This window comes from Hyperoodon ampullatus, assembly GCF_949752795.1.
Source record: "Hyperoodon ampullatus genome assembly, chromosome: 10".
In the NCBI taxonomy this organism is placed as follows: domain Eukaryota; kingdom Metazoa; phylum Chordata; class Mammalia; order Artiodactyla; family Ziphiidae; genus Hyperoodon; species Hyperoodon ampullatus.
The window spans coordinates 81,361,837-81,380,559 of record NC_136923.1 but is presented as its reverse complement, the minus strand read 5'-3'; the positions used below and the strand labels follow the sequence as shown (position 1 = coordinate 81,380,559).

The 18,723-nt window shown below is 42.5% G+C and overlaps 1 protein-coding gene across 1 annotated transcript in view; it reads left to right on the top strand.

Moving 5' to 3' along the window:
* CILK1 (ciliogenesis associated kinase 1) overlaps positions 1–11,814 on the top strand; it is a gene marked incomplete at its 3' end in the record, with an annotated part of 30,887 nt that extends 19,073 nt beyond the window's left edge. The window contains exons 7-13 of the mRNA XM_079713044.1: positions 521–688; positions 2,966–3,277; positions 4,647–4,843; positions 4,951–5,099; positions 7,174–7,302; positions 10,570–10,692; positions 11,660–11,814. Of these exons, the coding sequence (XP_079569170.1) occupies positions 521–688; positions 2,966–3,277; positions 4,647–4,843; positions 4,951–5,099; positions 7,174–7,302; positions 10,570–10,692; positions 11,660–11,814 (1,233 nt within the window). The remainder of the gene's footprint in view (positions 1–520; positions 689–2,965; positions 3,278–4,646; positions 4,844–4,950; positions 5,100–7,173; positions 7,303–10,569; positions 10,693–11,659) is intronic.
* Between the last annotated feature and the right edge of the window lie 6,909 nt (positions 11,815–18,723).

Sequence of the window (18,723 nt, the reverse complement as noted above, 5' to 3'; positions counted from 1 at the left end):
GGCTTTCACAAGTTTATTTGACCAAGAACAAGGTGTTCTGTTTTATTTTTTCCCCAAAAAAAATCTCATTAGCAGTTTCTAAAACCTATGTCTCATGGAACGCAATTGGGAAAATACTAATTTGGTTCAACCCCCAAATCTCAAGAGGTGAACTGTCTGGTGTTAAAGTTATAAAATAAGTTGGTGTGGGGAGTTCCCTGGTGGTCCAGTGGTTAGGACTTGGCGCTTTCGCTGCCGTGGCCCAAGTTCAATCCCTGGTCAGGGAACTAAGATCCTGCAAGCCACGCGATTCAGCCAAAAAAAAAAAAAGTTGGTGGCAAATCCAGTGTCTTTCCCACTGTCCCCCAGCCTTCCTGTTCTTTGTGTCTCTCTGTTAGCATCCTCCTGCATTTCAGTACCCACAGTGCCACCGCCACCATAGTGAGTATGGACGTGGCAGTGACACGTCATACATGCCAGAATATAAAGTCCAATCACAGCAATTGGCTGAGCAAGATTTTCTACCTTTTCCTTCTTTCAGACTGACTGGCCTGAAGGCTACCAACTGTCCAGTGCTATGAACTTCCGCTGGCCCCACTGTGTGCCCAATAACTTGAAGACCCTGATTCCAAATGCCAGCAGCGAAGCAGTTCACCTCTTGAGAGACATGCTGCAGTGGGATCCCAAGAAACGGCCAACAGCCAGTCAGGTTTCCTTCCATTTTCTTCTGATGCGTTTCTCTCGAAGTTCATGTCTAACTGTGAATAATTCCTATAAATCTCATGGGAAGTATTTTATTAGGCATTATGTATGAAAACTACTATTGAATACCAGTAATAGTGAACTATATAAGGTAGAAGAACTTAAACTAGTTTGAAACTGTCTGTGTCTAAAGTAGTTAAGGTTTAAACAGTATAGTTGCTTTGCAAATTGCCATACAATTCACGTCATATATCACCGTATATGTGGAAATGAAAATAAACATATATCCACCTGTCTTTGGCAGATGTTTTCAAATATATTCTCTATGAGTTAAGATGATGTAGCAGTTTGTTTATAAGGCAGTACTGGTTGTTGAAAGGCAATTTCAAAGTGAAGATATCTTGTAAGATCCAGATCACTCATTTTACAGATGACAGAGAGAGAGAGCTAGGATAATAATTGTAATTAGCATTTTATAGCACTTTATAGTTTGCACATGCTTTAGTATGTTTTTATGTGATTTTAACGCCGTGAAGCCTCCATGAGATAGGTGTTAACTGTTTTTATTCTATACATGAGAAAACTGAATCTCAGGAAGTTTAAGTGATCTGCCAAAAAAAAAAAAAAAAAGAAAGAAAGAAAAGAAAGCTTAAGTGATTTGCCTTAATAACTCCACCAGTAACTAGTACAGATAGTGTACTCTCAATGGCAGTTCTGTCACGTAGATGACACACCTTCTGTTTTCCCAATTCCATACTTCCTGTTTTCCCAATCCGCCCTCCCCCAAGGCCACTTTGACTTAGATTATAAAGTGCACCCAAGAGACTTGTAGTGCCGTGGGCTTCAAACACCGCCAGGCCTCCTGCCAGCTTCTTTCTGTGGTAGTTGTACCTGGCCCCTTCTCAGCTTGTCTCATTGATAATCCCACTGCTCAGAGAATCAAAAAGGTGACCAGTTCTAATCAGAGTCAGTGATTTGGCTGAACGAAAGTGACAGAGGCACTTGAAGACAGGGCCGACATGACGTTAGAATTTGTGAGTGCTGAGAGCTGACGGCTGGGGGGATTAAGGAATGGGAGAAAAGCAGCTGTCCAGTGGCTCAAAGAAGAAACAGCCAAGACCCTGGATGGCTCAGGAAGGTTGGAGAGCGCTCAGAAATGCGCTTCTGGTGATGAAATTCACAAATGGTTTCAGGGCAGGAAGGAAGCTTTCTGATGAACCCAGTTTTTTACAGATGAAAAGTTTTTTAGAGAAGAAAAGAAAAAGATTCTGTAAGGAACCCAGGAACCAAGAGAGGAATGTGTACTTTTAAGAATAGTATCAGAAAAGCTAAAAATACCCCCAAGTCAGTTGAGACTTGCAAAAATACCTGGGACTACAGAGAAGACTTTCCGAGTTAGATATCAGGGTCCAGGATCACTATGGGAGTATCCACGTTATTTGCCTCTGTATCTACACTTATTATCATTACAGGTGTTTATAGCTATGTCCCAGATTCATTGAGAAAGGTTATGTTGTATTCAATGACTTCCACTCAAAAAGACTAGGGGATATTTCAGAAAGAATTGCAAACCCAGCACTTTAAGATTTATCCCTCGGCGATCCAGAGAGCGTGATTATTTTGATGGGCAAGGTTTAACTGTAGCGTGCATTACACTCTTGGTGTTTCTGGTGTTAAAGCAGACGCACCTGCTTATTTTATTTTTTTTTAATTGAAGTATAGTTGATTCACAATATTGTGTTAATTTCAGGTGCACAGCAAAGTGATAGTTTTATATACATTTCTTTTCCATTACAGATTATTACAAGATCTTGGAGATAGTTCCCTGTGCTATACAGTAAATCCTTGTTGTTTATCTGTACCTGCTTATTTTATATTTGATTTTTCAGAGTCCTCCTGGATCGTTATACTTGGCTCTCTCCATTTTATTTTTTTTCTTTCTATGGACTGAAGAAATGGGCTTAGAATGATGAAATATTATATTTAAGACACACAGCAAATAAGTTACAAAGCCAGGATACTGGCAGAAGTAGCAAAGGGCATAGCAGTGAACCTGGGCACTTTACCCAAGTAATTTAAGTGTGGCAACCAGTCTGTACATTTTACACTATTTTAGATAAGGAAATTCACAAAGGGTGTTACAGATTCAGGATGCTGTTTTATCATTGGTTTGGGCTAAGCAGCTGTAGTAAACCGGTTTCGTGAAATCTAGCCAGCAACCCTGAATGGTGTCAACCTTCCTGGCCAGATTCTTCTCCTAAAACAGCCTTATGTGTCGTTCCAGGCGCTTCGATATCCTTACTTCCAGGTTGGGCACCCCCTGGGCAGCACCACACAGAGCCTTCAAGATTCAGGAAAACCACAGAAGGATGGTCTGGAAAAGGCAGCCCCACCGCCTCACATAAAGCCGGTCCCTCCTGCCCAGCCCCCAACCAAGCCACACACGCGCATTTCTTTGAGGCAGCATCAAGCCAGCCAGCCCCCTCAGCATCTCATGTACCCCTACAAAGCCGAGGCTTCCAGGACGGATCACCTTCCAGAGGACAAGCCGAGCCCTTTGCTCTTGCCAGCCCTCCACACCAAGCATCCCCAGGCAGTAAGCAGGAAGATTCGCTTGAGAGCCCTGTGTCTGGCCTGTTCCTCTTCTGACCCTACTTACTGAGTGAAATATTTTCTTTTTTCAGCAGATAAGGTCTAATTATCATAGATCTGTCTTTGCCATATCATGGAATTGTGAAAAGAGCCTTGGCTTTGGAGTTAAAGGTCTAAATTCAAGTTCTGGCTCTGCCTGTGAATTACAATGCCACGCCTGGGGGCCTGGCCGTGGGGTGGTGGCCGAAGGCTCAATGTGGCCCCAGATCACTAGGGTCTCACATCTCGGCTCTGCTGTTTCACAGCTTTGTGACCCCGTGCAGGGTACCTGGCCTCTCTGCTCCTCACTCCCTCATCTGTGAAATAGGGGTGGATGATGAGAGCGCTGGTCACTGTTATTATCAATCCCTGTGGACTCAGTGTCCTCACCTGGAAAAGGAGGATCCGAATGCCTGTCTTGCTCATCAGACAGGGCTGTTCATGGGATTCAAAGGTCCTGCTGCTTGTGAAGATGTTTTGAAAATCATCACATGCCCCGCTAATATTTGTAGATCATTATTCCTGTCAGTGCTATCAGTCGATGCTGGTAATGCCAGGCTGTTGATGGAGCCCAGCTCTTTCTTTTCCTCTTGCTGTTCAAAAGGAAACAGTGAGTGTTAGTCAATAAGATAATAATCTGACACGGGAATCTGGTTTCCATTAGCCTTACAGTGCTGTCTGAGAGTCTGATCTTCTAACACCTTTATGCAAAAGTAATACTTTATCTGTCAACGAGCATTCACTCAGTGAGTGCTGGCTCCCGACTAGGGCAGCGTGAGGTGACAGGGATGGTGTCTCCAGACTGTCCACTTTACCCCCGCCCCCCTGCAGCGGCAGTGGGTGTTTGGAAATTTCTTATTGTAGCTAATCCTGTAGTTAAATAGGATCCAGGTCTACTGAGAAGGCAAAGAAGGCATTAATTGCATTGTTTTCTATAAAAGAGCACGTGACTGACACTTTAGCTATATTCTCTTACTTTCTATTTAGGACCGTGTCAATCACACTAACTCTTTCAGAGATGAGCCCTGTTTGAGCATCCAGCCACTTTCCTCATATGTTGAGAAGTACCTTAAATTTCTTTTTTTAAATCCTTATCTTACACAGCTTAGCGTCCCCATTGAATGAAAACTGATGTAATCTGTGCAGGATGAGTGACACAGGTCTGGGACTGTTTGCCACCGTTGTCCTTTCCAATAAACTGTGCATATTGGGGAAGGAAACGCCCCAGAACCCTCCTTTACATAACCGAGAAAGTTCAGAATGGGGATGACTTGTGGGTGAGCTCCGTTAATACCAAGTATTGCTTTTTCCCCCCCGCCTCCTTGTATACACAGAAAATTCTCACTGGCCTGGAGCACAAAAATGGTGAGATCAAGCCAAAGAGTAGGAGAAGGTGGGGTCTCGTTTCCAGGTCGGCAAAGGATTCTGATGGCTGGGCTGACTTAGATGACTCGGATTTCGGCCCATCGTTCACCAGGATTGACCTGAAAAACAAGAAGAGACAGAGCGATGAGACTCTGTGCAGGCAAGTGTGGGCTCCTGTCTGTGCACGGATCGCACCTGGGGTCTGTGAGGTCATCTTTACGTCGGAGGAGCGGCCCAGCTCGTGCTGACCGAAACCATCTTCTCCCCACTCAGATTTGAGAGTGTTCTGGACCTGAAGCCCTCAGAGCCCGTGGGCACCGGAAATAGCGCCCCAACCCAGACATCCTATCCCCGGTGCGACACGCCCACCTTGAGGTCAGCAGCCAAGCAGCACTACCTGAAGCATTCCCGGTACCTGCCTGGTAAGAAACATTCCCGCCTTTGCTCTGATCACTGATAAGAAATCGTGTCCCTGGAATCACGTGCTCACAAAGATCCTGTTTTGGATGGCAAGTGCTTGGGGCTTCTCTTCCGAACTGGTGGGACCACCATAGAAATATTAGCTGAAGCCCAGGCTTCACATTCTTTCTTTCTTTTCTTTTTTTTTTTTTTTTTGGCCACATGGCATGCGGGATCTTAGTTCCCTGACCAGTGGAAGTGCGGAGTCCTAACCACTGGACCGTCAGGGAATTCCCAGGCTTCACATTCTTATCTTCTGTAGTTGCCTAAGATAAGAAATTTGGTAGAGGAAACCGGGTCCAGTCCCCAGGGAAGGAGTAACCGGGAAGAACCAGGCAGCTTGCCCGAGGTCTCTCCAGAAACTGCCAGCCCTGTGTGTTTTCTCAGGAAAGCAGATGGGAGCTTAGTCACCCCATGTGGCTGTACCACAGGGGTTAAGTGAAAACATTGTAGTTGGAGGGTGCCCAGACCTCTCTCCGCATTCTCTGTATTCTAAGCGTACAGTGTTAGCCAACCGTTCATTCACAATTTCATTCCATCAGTAAATCCGTATTGTACAGCATCCCATGCTGGGCACTGAGAATCTGGTGGACACAATAGCCAAGAGGGACCACTAGGCTGCCCACCTCTAGGGCCTCCATTCACATCACAGGCTATGCGGTGACTTTAGCCAGCAGCATGTAGACAGTATCCTCCCCCTCATATTTTCTAGTGGTGGGAGACAGACCGTAAATAAATGGACACACCATAGCCACAGACGGTGACAACTGGCATTAAGGGTGATGAAATGGGGGCAGAGGCAGTACTTTAGACAGAGTGGTTGGGGAAGGCATCTCTGAGCAAGTGACTCCGAGCTGGGCCCCAGCGATTGGGAAGGAACTCCACGTGCACAGAGACATGCTGAGCAGAGGGAACAGCCGGTACAGAGGCCTGCAGGCAGGAAAGGGCTTGGCTTGTGAGAGGCCAACACATGGCCCGAGCCCCGTCAGAGAGGATGAGGTGTTAGATGCATGAGGCATCTTTGGGGGTCTTATAAGAAATTTGGATTTTATTTCATGAGCCACTGGAAGCTCTTGAAGGGTCGTAGCTGGCGGAGTGACATGCTTTTATTGACATCTGTGTGCTGCATGAGTGAGGGGCCCACAAGCTGTCGCTGTTGTCCAGGTGGGGACAGTGGTGCTCAGACCCAGGGTGGAGACCTAGGGCGGGGAATGGAGGCCCTGCTGATGCACTGATTCCCCACTCTTGATTGGGAACAGGCCTCCTAAATACTGCCAGACCTCATCAGGCTTGGCACTGTGGCCTTAGGAGATTGGCCTGACACTTCCCAGATGACAGGGTATGGGGGTGGGGGCAAAGACTCCAGCTGCAGTGAGCACAGTCAGAGAGAGTTATTTCTTTTGGGCTCTAAGGGTTGAAGAAGGGTAAAGGATGAATTGAGTTTTTCTGTTCTGAAAGCTACCTTCAAGGCCTGATAGGAGTGGGAAGTGGGTGGTCCGGGGGGCAGTGGTTTGTCTTGCAGTTGAGGTCAAGGCAGCCTTGGGCATGAGGGAGTCAGTGAGGGTCATTGGTATAGACCAGAGTCACCTCTGATAGTCCATGTCAGGTTGAGAGGATGGAACCTCAGAATTCAGAGAAAGGAGAGCAGAGGCTGCAGAGCTGGGCTTGGGGGTGTGGAGGGACAAGAGAAGAACTCGGGCAGCTAAGGCAGTGGTCTGCGAAGGCGGATGAGTAGGAAGGCCAAGGGGCACAGAAGCCCAGGACTGCACCAGGTGGTCAGGACATCAGACATGGACAGATCTGTTGGTAGAAGTTGAAGTCTGCCAGGCCGCCCACCAGTGAGACAGCACACTCACCCCGAAGATGGCATCTTTCCTCTGCCACCTATCTGATGACAGCATCCTGGTCAGTTTTTGCTTTGATTTTTGAAACACAGGAAGTCTTTGACAAATTGGATTCTGCGTTCGTTTCATCTCTGACATGGGATGCAAGATTAAATATAAATTTTGCCTTTGAAAAACATTTCTTCCCTATTAGGAATAAATATAAGAAACGGCATACTCCCGAATCCAGGAAAGGATTTTATTCCATCTAATCCATGGTCTAGTTCTGGTTTGTCTGGAAAATCTTCAGGGATGGTATCGGTGATCAGCAAAATAAATTCAGGTAAGTAATGATGATTAACCCCTAAATGGTAAGAAGCAGATTCTCTGGATGTGGCAGGGTGACAAGCCGTGGAACCACAAGGGCCTCTGGTGTGAAAACCCTGGGCCTCTTTTCCAGGCCCGTGCTGCTCTCTCTCACCTGGCAGCAGGCCTTGGGGACTCCGCCGGTTCCCTCGGGCTCTGCCGTCAAGAGTAGCAGGGGACGAGAGCGGTCTTCCCTGGTGCGAGGGAAAAACAGTCTTACCAGTCTGGATTCTGAGGCCCTGCTCTGTGGTGGGCGACCTCCCGTGTCACACTTCACTGGGTCTGCCTTGCTCTGGCTTCTCCCTTCTGTCTGATGGCCCAGCCTTAGCCCGGGGCATCCGAACCCCTTCTGGTTGGAAGGTGGACGGTTTGGAAGCCCCTGCCTACTCTTTAGATAATAGACGGATGTATTTCAGAAGTCCTCCAGGCAGACACACCCCGTGCCCAGTAGACAGCTTCCCCTGCTGTGGGCTGCTTCCCCTTCCACATGCCAAGTAAACATCTGGGCTTCTCTTCTCCCTGCCTTTGTCCATTGCGTGTTCATGTATTTTAAGGAATAGAAAAAGGAAAGAGAATATATCCACACCCACGTACCCACCACCCAGCTTATAAAAGACTCTGCAAACACACACGAAGCCCGGAGCCTTGCCTTTCCTCCCTTCCTCTTTTCCTCTCCTTCCCCGCGAGCCCCACTCTGCCTGAGTTGGGTGTTTATTATTTCCATGCTTTGTTTTTAGTATATAAGAAATACCTAGTATGGTTTTGCATGTTTTAAAATTTATATGCATATAATCGTGGATCTCCACTCATTTTAATAATTATATTATGTATGCAGCAATTATACATCCATAGAATATATATCACTTATGTATAGTATTACATATACAATATATATAAGTGTATGATACACGATTTATTATTTATACTAGAATATAACTTTTTTAATTCAAGTATAGCTGCTGTTCAATATTATATAAGCTACAGGTGTGCACTATAGTGATTCACAGTCTTTAAAGGTTATGCTCCACTTATAGTTATTATAAAATATTGGCTATATTACCCGTGCTGTGCAATATATCCTTTGTAGCTTATTTTATACCTAATAGCTTGTACCTCTTAATCTCCTACCCCTATACTGCCTCTCCTCCCTTCCCTCCCTCACTGGCAACCACTAGTTCTCTATATCTGTCTGCTTTTTTGTTGTTACATTCATTAGTTTGTTAATATTTTTTTAACATCTTTATTGGAGTATAATTGCTTTACAGTGGTGTGTTACTTTCTGCTTTATAACAAAGGGAACCAGCTATACATATACATATGTCCCCATATCCCCTCCCTCTTGCATCTCCCTCCCACCCTCCCTATCCCACCCCTCTAGGTGGTCACAAAGCACGGAGCTGATCTCCCTGTGCTGTGCAGCTGCTTCCCACGAGCTATCTATTTTACGTTTGGTAGTGTATATATGTCCATGCCACTCTCTCACTTCATCCCAGCTTACCCTTCCCCCTCCGCATGTCCTCAAGTCCATTCTCTAGTAGGTGTGCGTCTTTATTCCTGTCCTGCCCCAGGTTCTTCATAACCAGTTTTTTTTTAATTCCATATATATGTATTAGCATACGGTATTTGTTTTTCTCTTTCTGACTTACTTCACTCTGTATGACAGACTCTAAGTCCATCCACCTCACTACAAATAACTCAATTTTGTTTCTTTGTTAATGTTTTTTAGATTCCACATATAAGTTATATCATACAGTATTTGTCTTTATCTGACTTATTTCACTTAGTATAATGACCTCCAAGTCCATCCGTATTGCTGCAAATGGCAAAATTTTGCTCTTTCTTATGGCTGAGTAGTATTCCATTGTATATCTATACCACGTCTTCTTTATCCATTCATCTGTTGATGGACACTTAGAACATAATTTATTCATTCCTTCTCTTCTTGACCAACATGTAAGTTGTTGACAGTTTTCACAGTTAGAGCGCCAGAGTGAACATTGATGCCCCCTATAGGTGGTGTGCACGTGTGAGGTTTCTGGGTATGACATAAACGCGTTAGCTTAAAGGCTGTGCTCATCTTGGACTTCACAGATTTTGCCCAGCTGCTGTCCAGCAGGGTGTGGGAGTTGTACTCTGCCCTTGATGCCTCTTGGTACTGTTGAGATTGTAAACGGGTGCTCATCTGAGGGTGTGCAATGGCATCTTACTGTGGCTTCAACCCGCATGCCCCATTGACTAATGAGGGTTGATCATCTTCTCTTGTGTTTACTGACTCTACGTTTTTTTCCTTCTGTGCTTTCCTTGTTCAAATTCTCTTCCCATTTTTCTTCTTATCTATCTAGTCACCAAAATTGCAAAATGTGCTCCAGCTGACCAACACGGCTCCTCACACAGGAGCTCCAGACCCTTTCTCCCACTCTGCCCTGAGCAGTTGCCAAGAATGCTGTGTGTTGTGAAGACAGAGAGCGACTCTCCCCCTCATGAACTCTTCCAAATTGATATAACTTCCGTTTGTATAACATTCTTCGTTATTCCGTGTGCACCTTGAAGCCTTAATAATAAGGCTCATTATAAATCCGCATTCACCCATCCGATACGTATCGATTACTTGCTATATGTAAGGCTTTCCATGAACCGCCTGGAACACTAAGATGAATAGCACCCAGTTCCTGCCCTTAAAACTGTCTCAAGACAGAAATGACATAAAAAGTGAACGTATTTAATATATTTTAATAAGGATTAATTTTCTGGTTCTGGACAAGAATACTTAGCATAGAATTACTTATAATAGCTAAATAATTAACATAACCTGTATGCTGATCAATAAGAGAATGGTTAAATGAGTTATGGTTTAACCATATTCTGGAATTTGTATATACTGACATGGAAGGCTAACTGTTGTATATTATGGAGCAGAAAAAGAAAATTCCAGAACAGCTTTAACTTATTATTACAAACAGAAAATTCCAAATTTCCCCTTTTTTTAAGCAAACCAACCTACCAGCCTCCTTGTGGGTACAAGCTACAGGGTCAGCACTGTCTTTGCACACCCTCGCCCCATCCCCCAGTGTTTCCAGCAGTGTGGTGTGGTGGAATGCTCTGCTCGGAATTCACTGTATTTATCCTAATTCTTTTCCCCTGAAAGTCAAACCTGGTTCTCTATTGTCCTGCCCCACTGTCCTTTACCCCCATTGGTGTCCTGTGCATGTCTTTGCAGTAACAAGCTTTTCCTTTTGCAAATCAGTTGGTTCCACCTCAACAAGTTCTAGTGGACTGGCTGGAAACTATATCCCTTCCTTTCTGAAAAAAGAAATCGGTTCTACTGTGCAGAGGGTCCACGTGGCACCTATACCTGACCCTTCCCCTGGTAAGTTCTATTTCAGATTATTATTATTCATGAATTGATTCAACACACAGTTATCATACAACTGCTTTGTGCTGGCCCTTGTAGGCCTAGGGTCCACGAGTGAAGGAGACACAAAGCTCCCTGTCCTCCTGGGACTTGTACTCTACAGACAATAAGTAGACCAAATAAGATGCTCCAGAAGTGCTAAGGGGAAACTAAAGCAGGGAGTAGGGAGTGTGGGGTGCGGATGCATTTTACATAGGGCGGCCGAAGAAGACCTCACTGCAAAGGAGCCATCAGGTAAAGATCTACAGGAGGTGAGTGAGCAAGCCCTATAATGCAGGCTCTTGGTGCCTGGGCCTCCAGGTAGGATGGGCCTGGTAGATGCAAGGAACATCAGGGAGGCGGAGTGCAGGAATGGTGTGAACAGGGGGAGGGTAGCAGGAAGAGGAGGTCAGAGAGGTGATGGGGGGATGCCCCCCACAGGTCACTGTAAGCTCGTCGTCATGACTCCGAGCCACATGGAAGCCCCCAGAGTGTTCTGAGCTGGGCACTGAGGGGATCTGACTTCTACCTCCAGGCACACTCAAGCCCTGTTGTCACTAGACTGAAAGGGCGAGCAGGGTGGAAGTAGGGAAACCAACCAGGAGGCTGTCACGATTATCCAGGCGAGGAATGAGGCTGGTCTGGGCCAGTGGTGATGGTTGACCTGGGCCAGGTTTCGGGTAGGTTTGGAAGGTAGAGCCAATAGGATTTGCTGAAAATTACAAGTGGGATCTGAGAAAAAGAGAAGGGTCAAGGATGACACCAGTAATTCTGGCCTGACCACTATAGAATGGGGTTGTCCTTAGCTGGGAGGGAGGACTCTGAAGAGGCGGCTGCTCTGGAACTCTCGTTTGCTAATATTTTTGCCACCAAGATGCTCTTTGCTGCATTTTGTTTGCATGGGTCCCGTATCAGTCAGACCCACCTTTCTCTTTCATTGCAGGTTATTCTTCCCTGAAGGCTGTGAGACCTCATCCTGGGAGACCTTTTTTCCATACGCAACCTAGAAGCACTCCCGGGTCGCTGCCCCGGCCTCCGGCCGCCCAGCCCGTGCACGGCCGGACAGACTGGGCTGCTAAGTATGCATCTCGGCGATGACTGTCACGAAGCCCTTTGTAGGGGACAGCAGGACACTCTCCCTCAGCCAGCTGGTGTTCTACCTGCAAGAGACTTTCGGATGGTGGGAAAGCAAACACTTTATAGTTATTCTTCTGAACTGAGACATTTCAATATTCATTTTTAAAGTTTTTTTTTTAAATATTGATTTGAATGCAGTACCTTTTTTTGTACAAAGTTATTTTATTCTAAAACTGGGTCCCATTATTTTCTTAAACAGCAGCATTTTGTATATATGGATTATGTTTTAGCATTTTATACAGTCAACTTTGTAAGGAAGTTTTTAAAGATTAATTGATTTTCCTTTGGGGTTCCAGATAATATTTTATACAGATTTTTAAAAATAGAATAATAATGATGCAGTATTGCAACAGGGGTGCAATTTAAGGCTACACGATAAAGGGTTTTTTCCTCAATGTGTGCAGATATTTGTGAAGTGGTTAGATTTTAAATGTGGCATATTCGGTACTTTAGGCTTTTTTGGACTGACCTCAGCACCAGAAAACTGACCATCTGCCGTTCTCAATCCCATGTTATTGGTTTGACTTTTTGATACCGCTGTGCTGTTCTAAAAGTACTATTACATAATTCACTTTGTTTTCTTTTTACTCCCCAGATGAAAGAACTCTAAGTAAATATTTTTAGAAATGTTTATAACACCCTTTTTGGTGGTTGGAGATATCCAGCTGAAACCAAGCTATGCCATGATATTCTATTTTCTTCCATTTTTGAAATCAACTTGTATAAGTACCCACAAAAAAGGAAGCTTTTCAAGCCAAAATGTTCTCCACGTAAAGGTTAACACGGTCACTTAAACTGTATCCCTGCCAAGATGCATGATCCAAAAGCTAAGTTTCAAAGCAGCAGAAGATTTTTTATTATCCTAACCCTCAGAATGTTGCATTTAGCTCAGTTTTCATGGCAACTTGGGGAGCAGGAAAGATAGATGGCAGAGGTCCCACTGGTCTGGGAAGTCACAGCCACCATGATGTCAGTGTCTGTCACGTGCCACATTCAAAGAACTCTTAACCCTTGTGTAGTTTCTTTCAACAGTGAGAACTCTATATGGTGGGCAGAGGCTGTTCCATTGAGAGGAATGTTTACAGCAATTTTGAAAATGACAAAGCTAGTTTGGAGACAGAAAAAGACAAAAAGTCCACTCTGATCCACCTCTGTGGGCACACTCGCCTCCACTCATGGTCACCTGAAAGGCAAGAGAGAAGGTCACCGTCTGTAAACGCGACATAATCTCCTGAGTATATTGACTCACCTTCTCGCAGGGCTCAAGTCACTCTCATTTGGTTCCAGGATATAGCAAGTTGAGCCAATGAAATTGTCATTTTTGTAGATTAAAATGAATATCGGCACTTTGATATGGTTCAACCTAATAAGTTGGTAAATTTTTGCTTTGACGTATTCATAATACGTTGCAGCTTGAACAAATCAGGATGGTTCCCAAGGGGCCCTCACCTAAAATCAGGGAGTAATTTGTGCTCTGGAGAGTCTGGCTCAAAAATATACTTGACCAAGCACCATGATCGCTGGGGGCATGAGAAAAGCACATGATGGATGTGGATTTGAGAGGTAATATTTTCCTGTTAACAAACTGGCAGCAAAGCTTCAGGAAATAAAGATGTATATGTAAGCACAACTTGAAGCTGAATTCATTTCTGTATTATATTCTCATTATCTCAAGCAACAGAAAATGTGTTTTCAGAGATGAGTCCTTTACCATGAGGTTAATATTTATTTCCCCTTTCTGTATTATGTATAAAAAGTAAGTTAATCTGAAAGCTTACCCAGCTTGCTGGAAAGCTGGTTTTAAATTGTAAATACCCCCTAGAGAACCAGATGGATTGTGAATACCATATTCTTGGCCCTCTAGCTTATGTTAAGGTCATTACATTTTTTTTTAATTGAAAAACCCAGTTACCTGGTTATTACACATTATAAAATTGTTTTTCTATTACTTTTGTAGGGCCCAAATTCAGAAAATATTTCACTTTTCTTCTTCTTCCTCTTTCATTTGTTTATCAGCAAACAACTTCCCTTGGGAAGCAAAACATGTTTATTCATTTGCAAGTCAAGTAGCTGACGCTGCATTGAGCAAACTAGAAGGCTGAAAAAACTATGTCAATTCTAAAGAACTAGCAAAATCCTATAAAGTTCTCTTTTCCCCCCGCCCTGAAATGGGTAAGGGATAAATTGAGCATACAAGCTGTTTACTATAGAAGCAAATAGTCACCATTATTTTGTTAAGTGAAAATGAAATGCTACCTGTTGCCTATATTTTTAGTTACTATAGACTTACAAAATCTACTGCAAGACACCAAGAAGAATGATGAGTTTAACTGTACTTATCCACGTCTGTACCTCATTTCCAGGCAGAAAGCTTTCTGGGACGTCAGGAAATGGTACAGTGCCCAAAGGTTCAGTGACAGTGGTATGCCAAAGGGTATGTGTGTGAACTGCAGGGAAAGTTGCATGGGCATAAAAGCTACTCTTGGTGTGATTGTTAATTTGACAATAAGCTGCCATTAATTACTAAGCCCTCACCCAGCTCATGTATGATTTAAATAGGAAGAAAACTGATTTTTAAGCAATATTTTAGACATATCTCTTGCCTAAAAGACTATATACGTCTAATAAACTGACGCTATGTCATCATCTGGAGTTATCAAAAATTGAATACAGTCAAGGCAACCCATGTAACGCAAGAATCGTTTTGTTTTTAAGTACAAATTACCAGTACTGTTGGAGTTCATGGGCACCATGTTTTTTCATGAGGTGGCATCAAGCCATTGTTTTGTGCCATTTAGGAGAGAAAAAGAATGCAGGCTGTATGTTTCAGCTCAATGTATGATCCAAAGCAATATGTTTATAAGAAAATGTTTGACATACTAATTATTTTATATCATTTAAAGCATACTGTAGCAACTTGTTTGTTTAATATACGTGGTTAATTTTTAGAATTATTTTTTACAATTTCCAACCAAAGTACTGTATTTTATATAATTTATTGTGAGGACCTTCTCATGGAAACCCATAGAAGACAAACTGGGGGCATATATCACGTTAATCTGTATTATCAGTTTCTTATAGTCACTGTGCAAATGTGAATTTAAAATGACCTGAACAGTCTTCTGATGTGGATATTTCAGTGCTGACAGCAATTTAGTCTCCTGGTTTGATTACAGGGGAGTAACTACGAATATATTTAATTATAAAGCAAATAGTCATATGTTGGGAAGGTAGGAGGACAGAAAACCACTTACTCAAGCCCCTTCTGAAATAAAATGTTCCTTTTTTGAATAGTTTGTCCTAAGGTGTTTAAAAACATTAACTTTACTTAAGGAAAATTCTACTCCAAATAAAGTTACAGCTTAAGAAAAATTGATTTGAGTGTTCTGTTTTTGTTTTTATGTTCTTCCATCAAACAATAACATTACTATTTCCTAATTTGGAATTTTGATATTTTATAACTTCTCCTTAACGCTTAATATAGTGTTACTGCCGTGAAATTGAAAGCATACACTTAGACTAGCAGTAGGAAGCGTTGTCTTGCAATGTGGAGGCTTTTTAAATCTAGCTTTTAGCAAGTTAGGTGACTAGGAATATTTGAAAACAAAAAGCAGGTCAAAACAATTTCTTGTTGCTGATTTCATCACGATTAATATCTACCTTGCGTTTTTCTAGCTTTCATAGTACACTCACATGTACAATATAAACCTTCAAAAGAAGCTCCTAACTTCATGAATTCCATACAGAATTCCACAGGAAATTCTTCTCCCAAACATTCTTTGAAACCTTAAAAGAATTTTGAGGGAACATGATTTACCAATTAACCTTGTATTGGTGAATCCGTAGGTGATGTGCCCTTCCCCATCAGAACATCCCTGGACCTGGATGGGGGAAGGGTCAAAGACTGAGATGAGTTCCCGGGGCCTCTGAATATATTGATATATATCAGGTAGGTAGAAAGACACCATGAGTAAGACTGTCCCAGGCTGAGAGCAACTCCAAGGGTCTCCAAGAATAGAATGATTTCAGGCGCTTCCAAGGAGCAGAATGACCTAAGCATACCTGTTGTAGAATAGCAGAATTATTATAACAGGAGTTTTTAATTTCTCCACAAGCTTGTTTAATGAGAGTCTTATGACACTGCCTTAGTTTCTCTTTCAGGTAAACACGATCACTAGGATGATATGACCCCTAATTTATTAGGTTGGACGTATGAGGTGTCCATTTTTGTAAGTTAGAAAAAATTAGTAAAATACCAACAATTTGATATGGTTCAACCAATTCGAAATAAGAAAATGGAGATAAAGGTTTGGCTGATCAACAACGTTTATAATAATGCCTGTCCTACCTAGTTCAATGAAAGCGAATCTTTGTAGAAAGGTGGGTTGGAAAATATTGATAAAGTATGACCACCTTCAGCAGGTTTGGAAAATATGGCTTCTGCCTCTCTCACCTTCCAAGATGGCCCACACTGTCTGTGGAGTGTGTATTTCTATGAATAAACCTCCTTTCACTTAAAAAAAAAAAAGATATATATGGCTTCCTACCTATGTCAACTTGAGTAATCTCTGTGTTAGGTCAGAGTTAGAAAAATGAAATTGAACACATATTGCTTTTCGTATTTGAAAGTGACTTTCCTGACTCTTGGTGTGCCCAGCTGTTCTTGTTTTTTCTTCTTACTTTACATATTTTCTCTGTCTGGATAAACTCACCCTTTTGCTGCCAAGTTAATCCATCTCAGTCCTCTCTTCTGAGTTGTCACTGGCCTCTTTTTTAATTTTATTTTTATTTTTTTATTGAAATATAGTTGATTCATAATGTGTTAATTTCTGCTATACAGCAAATTTCTTCAGTTATACATATATATATAATTCTTTTTTTAGTATTCTTTTCCATTATGGTTTGTCACATAACATTGAATATAGTTCTCTGTGCTACACAGTAGGACCTTGTTGTTTATCCATTCTGAATATAACAGCTTACATCTGCTCACCCCAACCTCCCACCAGCCTCTTCAACTGTCTAGTGGACATTTCCAGTTGTACGGCTCACAGGAATGAAAGACAAACCTACTCATGATTATTTCCCCCAAACCTTTATGGAGCTAGAACCAAGGTATCGTCCTTTCATTCATTCATTCATTCATTCATTCTTTCAACAAGTGTCCTCTGAACACCTTCTTTGTGCTAAGCATTATTCTAAGAGCAGGATATACAAAAGTATATTGTAAAAAATATGAAAATCCCTAACCTCTTGGAATATACATTCTATCAAAATTTCAGACAGATAACAAAATAAATAAAATATATAGTATGTTAGATGACAATAAATGTTATGAAAAATAAACAAGGTGGAAAAGGAACTGTGTGTGTGTGTATATGTGTGTGTGTTTGGGGGGGGCATCATTCTAGACCTTTTCTCTTTCTCCTTTCCACCTCATTAATATTTCACCTTTTCTTACCCATCTTCTTCAAATTTATGATGCTACTATAATTCACACGGACATTTAACAGGTCTCTCTTTCCCCACCCCACACAGTCCCAATTCATCCTCCATGTTTCTGCCAGAGAAATCTATGGAAAATAAAATCTGATCTTGTTAGTTGCTGTAATTGATCAGCAGCACAGGCTTCTCAAACCAGGTACTCTCAAAAACCCCTCCTGGATGAAAACAATAATCAACAACATGTATAGCGTGAGAAATAGCAGAAGCTGCCTCTAGAAGCAAGAGATAGTTCTGAAGGCCTTTTGGAGGCATATATTTTTATCTTTAAAATTCATGTGAATTTTTCTATACTAACCTTGACGGTTTTAAAATATTTTAAAGTTCTAACTTATTTACCAGCCAAGTTACTTTTTTAACCCCATTGATACCTCTACCCCAAGGCCCCCACTCCCTTCTATCCAAGAAGGTGCTATGTTTAACCTGTGGCTTAAAGCAGTTTTGTCGAACGTGTACAAAATGAAGGAGAAGCTCAAGACGATTCACTGGATCAAGGAAGAAAGAAGGAGGGAGAGGAGAAAAAAGTATAGTATATATAAATATATATAATATATAAAATATATAAAATATATATTATATAGAAATATATATTATATATTATATAAATATATAGAAAATATGTGTATATAATATATATTATATAAATGAATATATTATATATTAATTATATAATCACACATTTAATGATGAGTTGTGCTACATAGAAATTATAAAATTACTTGATCCTTTTTTTATTTTTTAAGGACATTGTCAAAAGAAAGGCAGACTGCCACGTGCAGCGCCTCATTTGGATGTGTCTGGAGTCTTGGAAGCTTGACTACCCTACGTTCTCCTACAAATGGACCTTGAGAGCTTGTTTGGAGGTTCTAGCAGGGGAGCGCAGCTACTCGTATACCCTTGACCGAAGAACGGTCCTCCTCTATCGGGGAAGGTCGTCCTCTTCGACCGAGCGCGCAGCTTCGGGAGGGACGCACATGGAGCGGTGAGGGAGGAAGGGGACACCCGCCTAGCCAGCCAGATCAGCCGAATCAACCCTGGCGATCAATGGGGTGACAGATGTCGCAGCCAGATCGCCCTCACATCCGACATTATTTTAGAGAGCGGGTAGTATATAAACCTGAAGTGATTTTTAACTTTTTGCATAGGTTGACTTGTTTTCTAGTCGGATCTCTAAAAGTCACTTTAAAGTCTTAACCCAACTAACACTTAAATGATCACTTAATCCCTAAAATTGCTAAAATTGGTGCTAAAACGGGCTCAATTTGGGGTTGTTTTCATATTATCCAGCATGCCGTGCAGGTGGGAGGGGCATGCTAAATAGTGCCGTGTCTGTTGGTGAAATCCTCCGGAGCCTCGCCCACCGAGAGC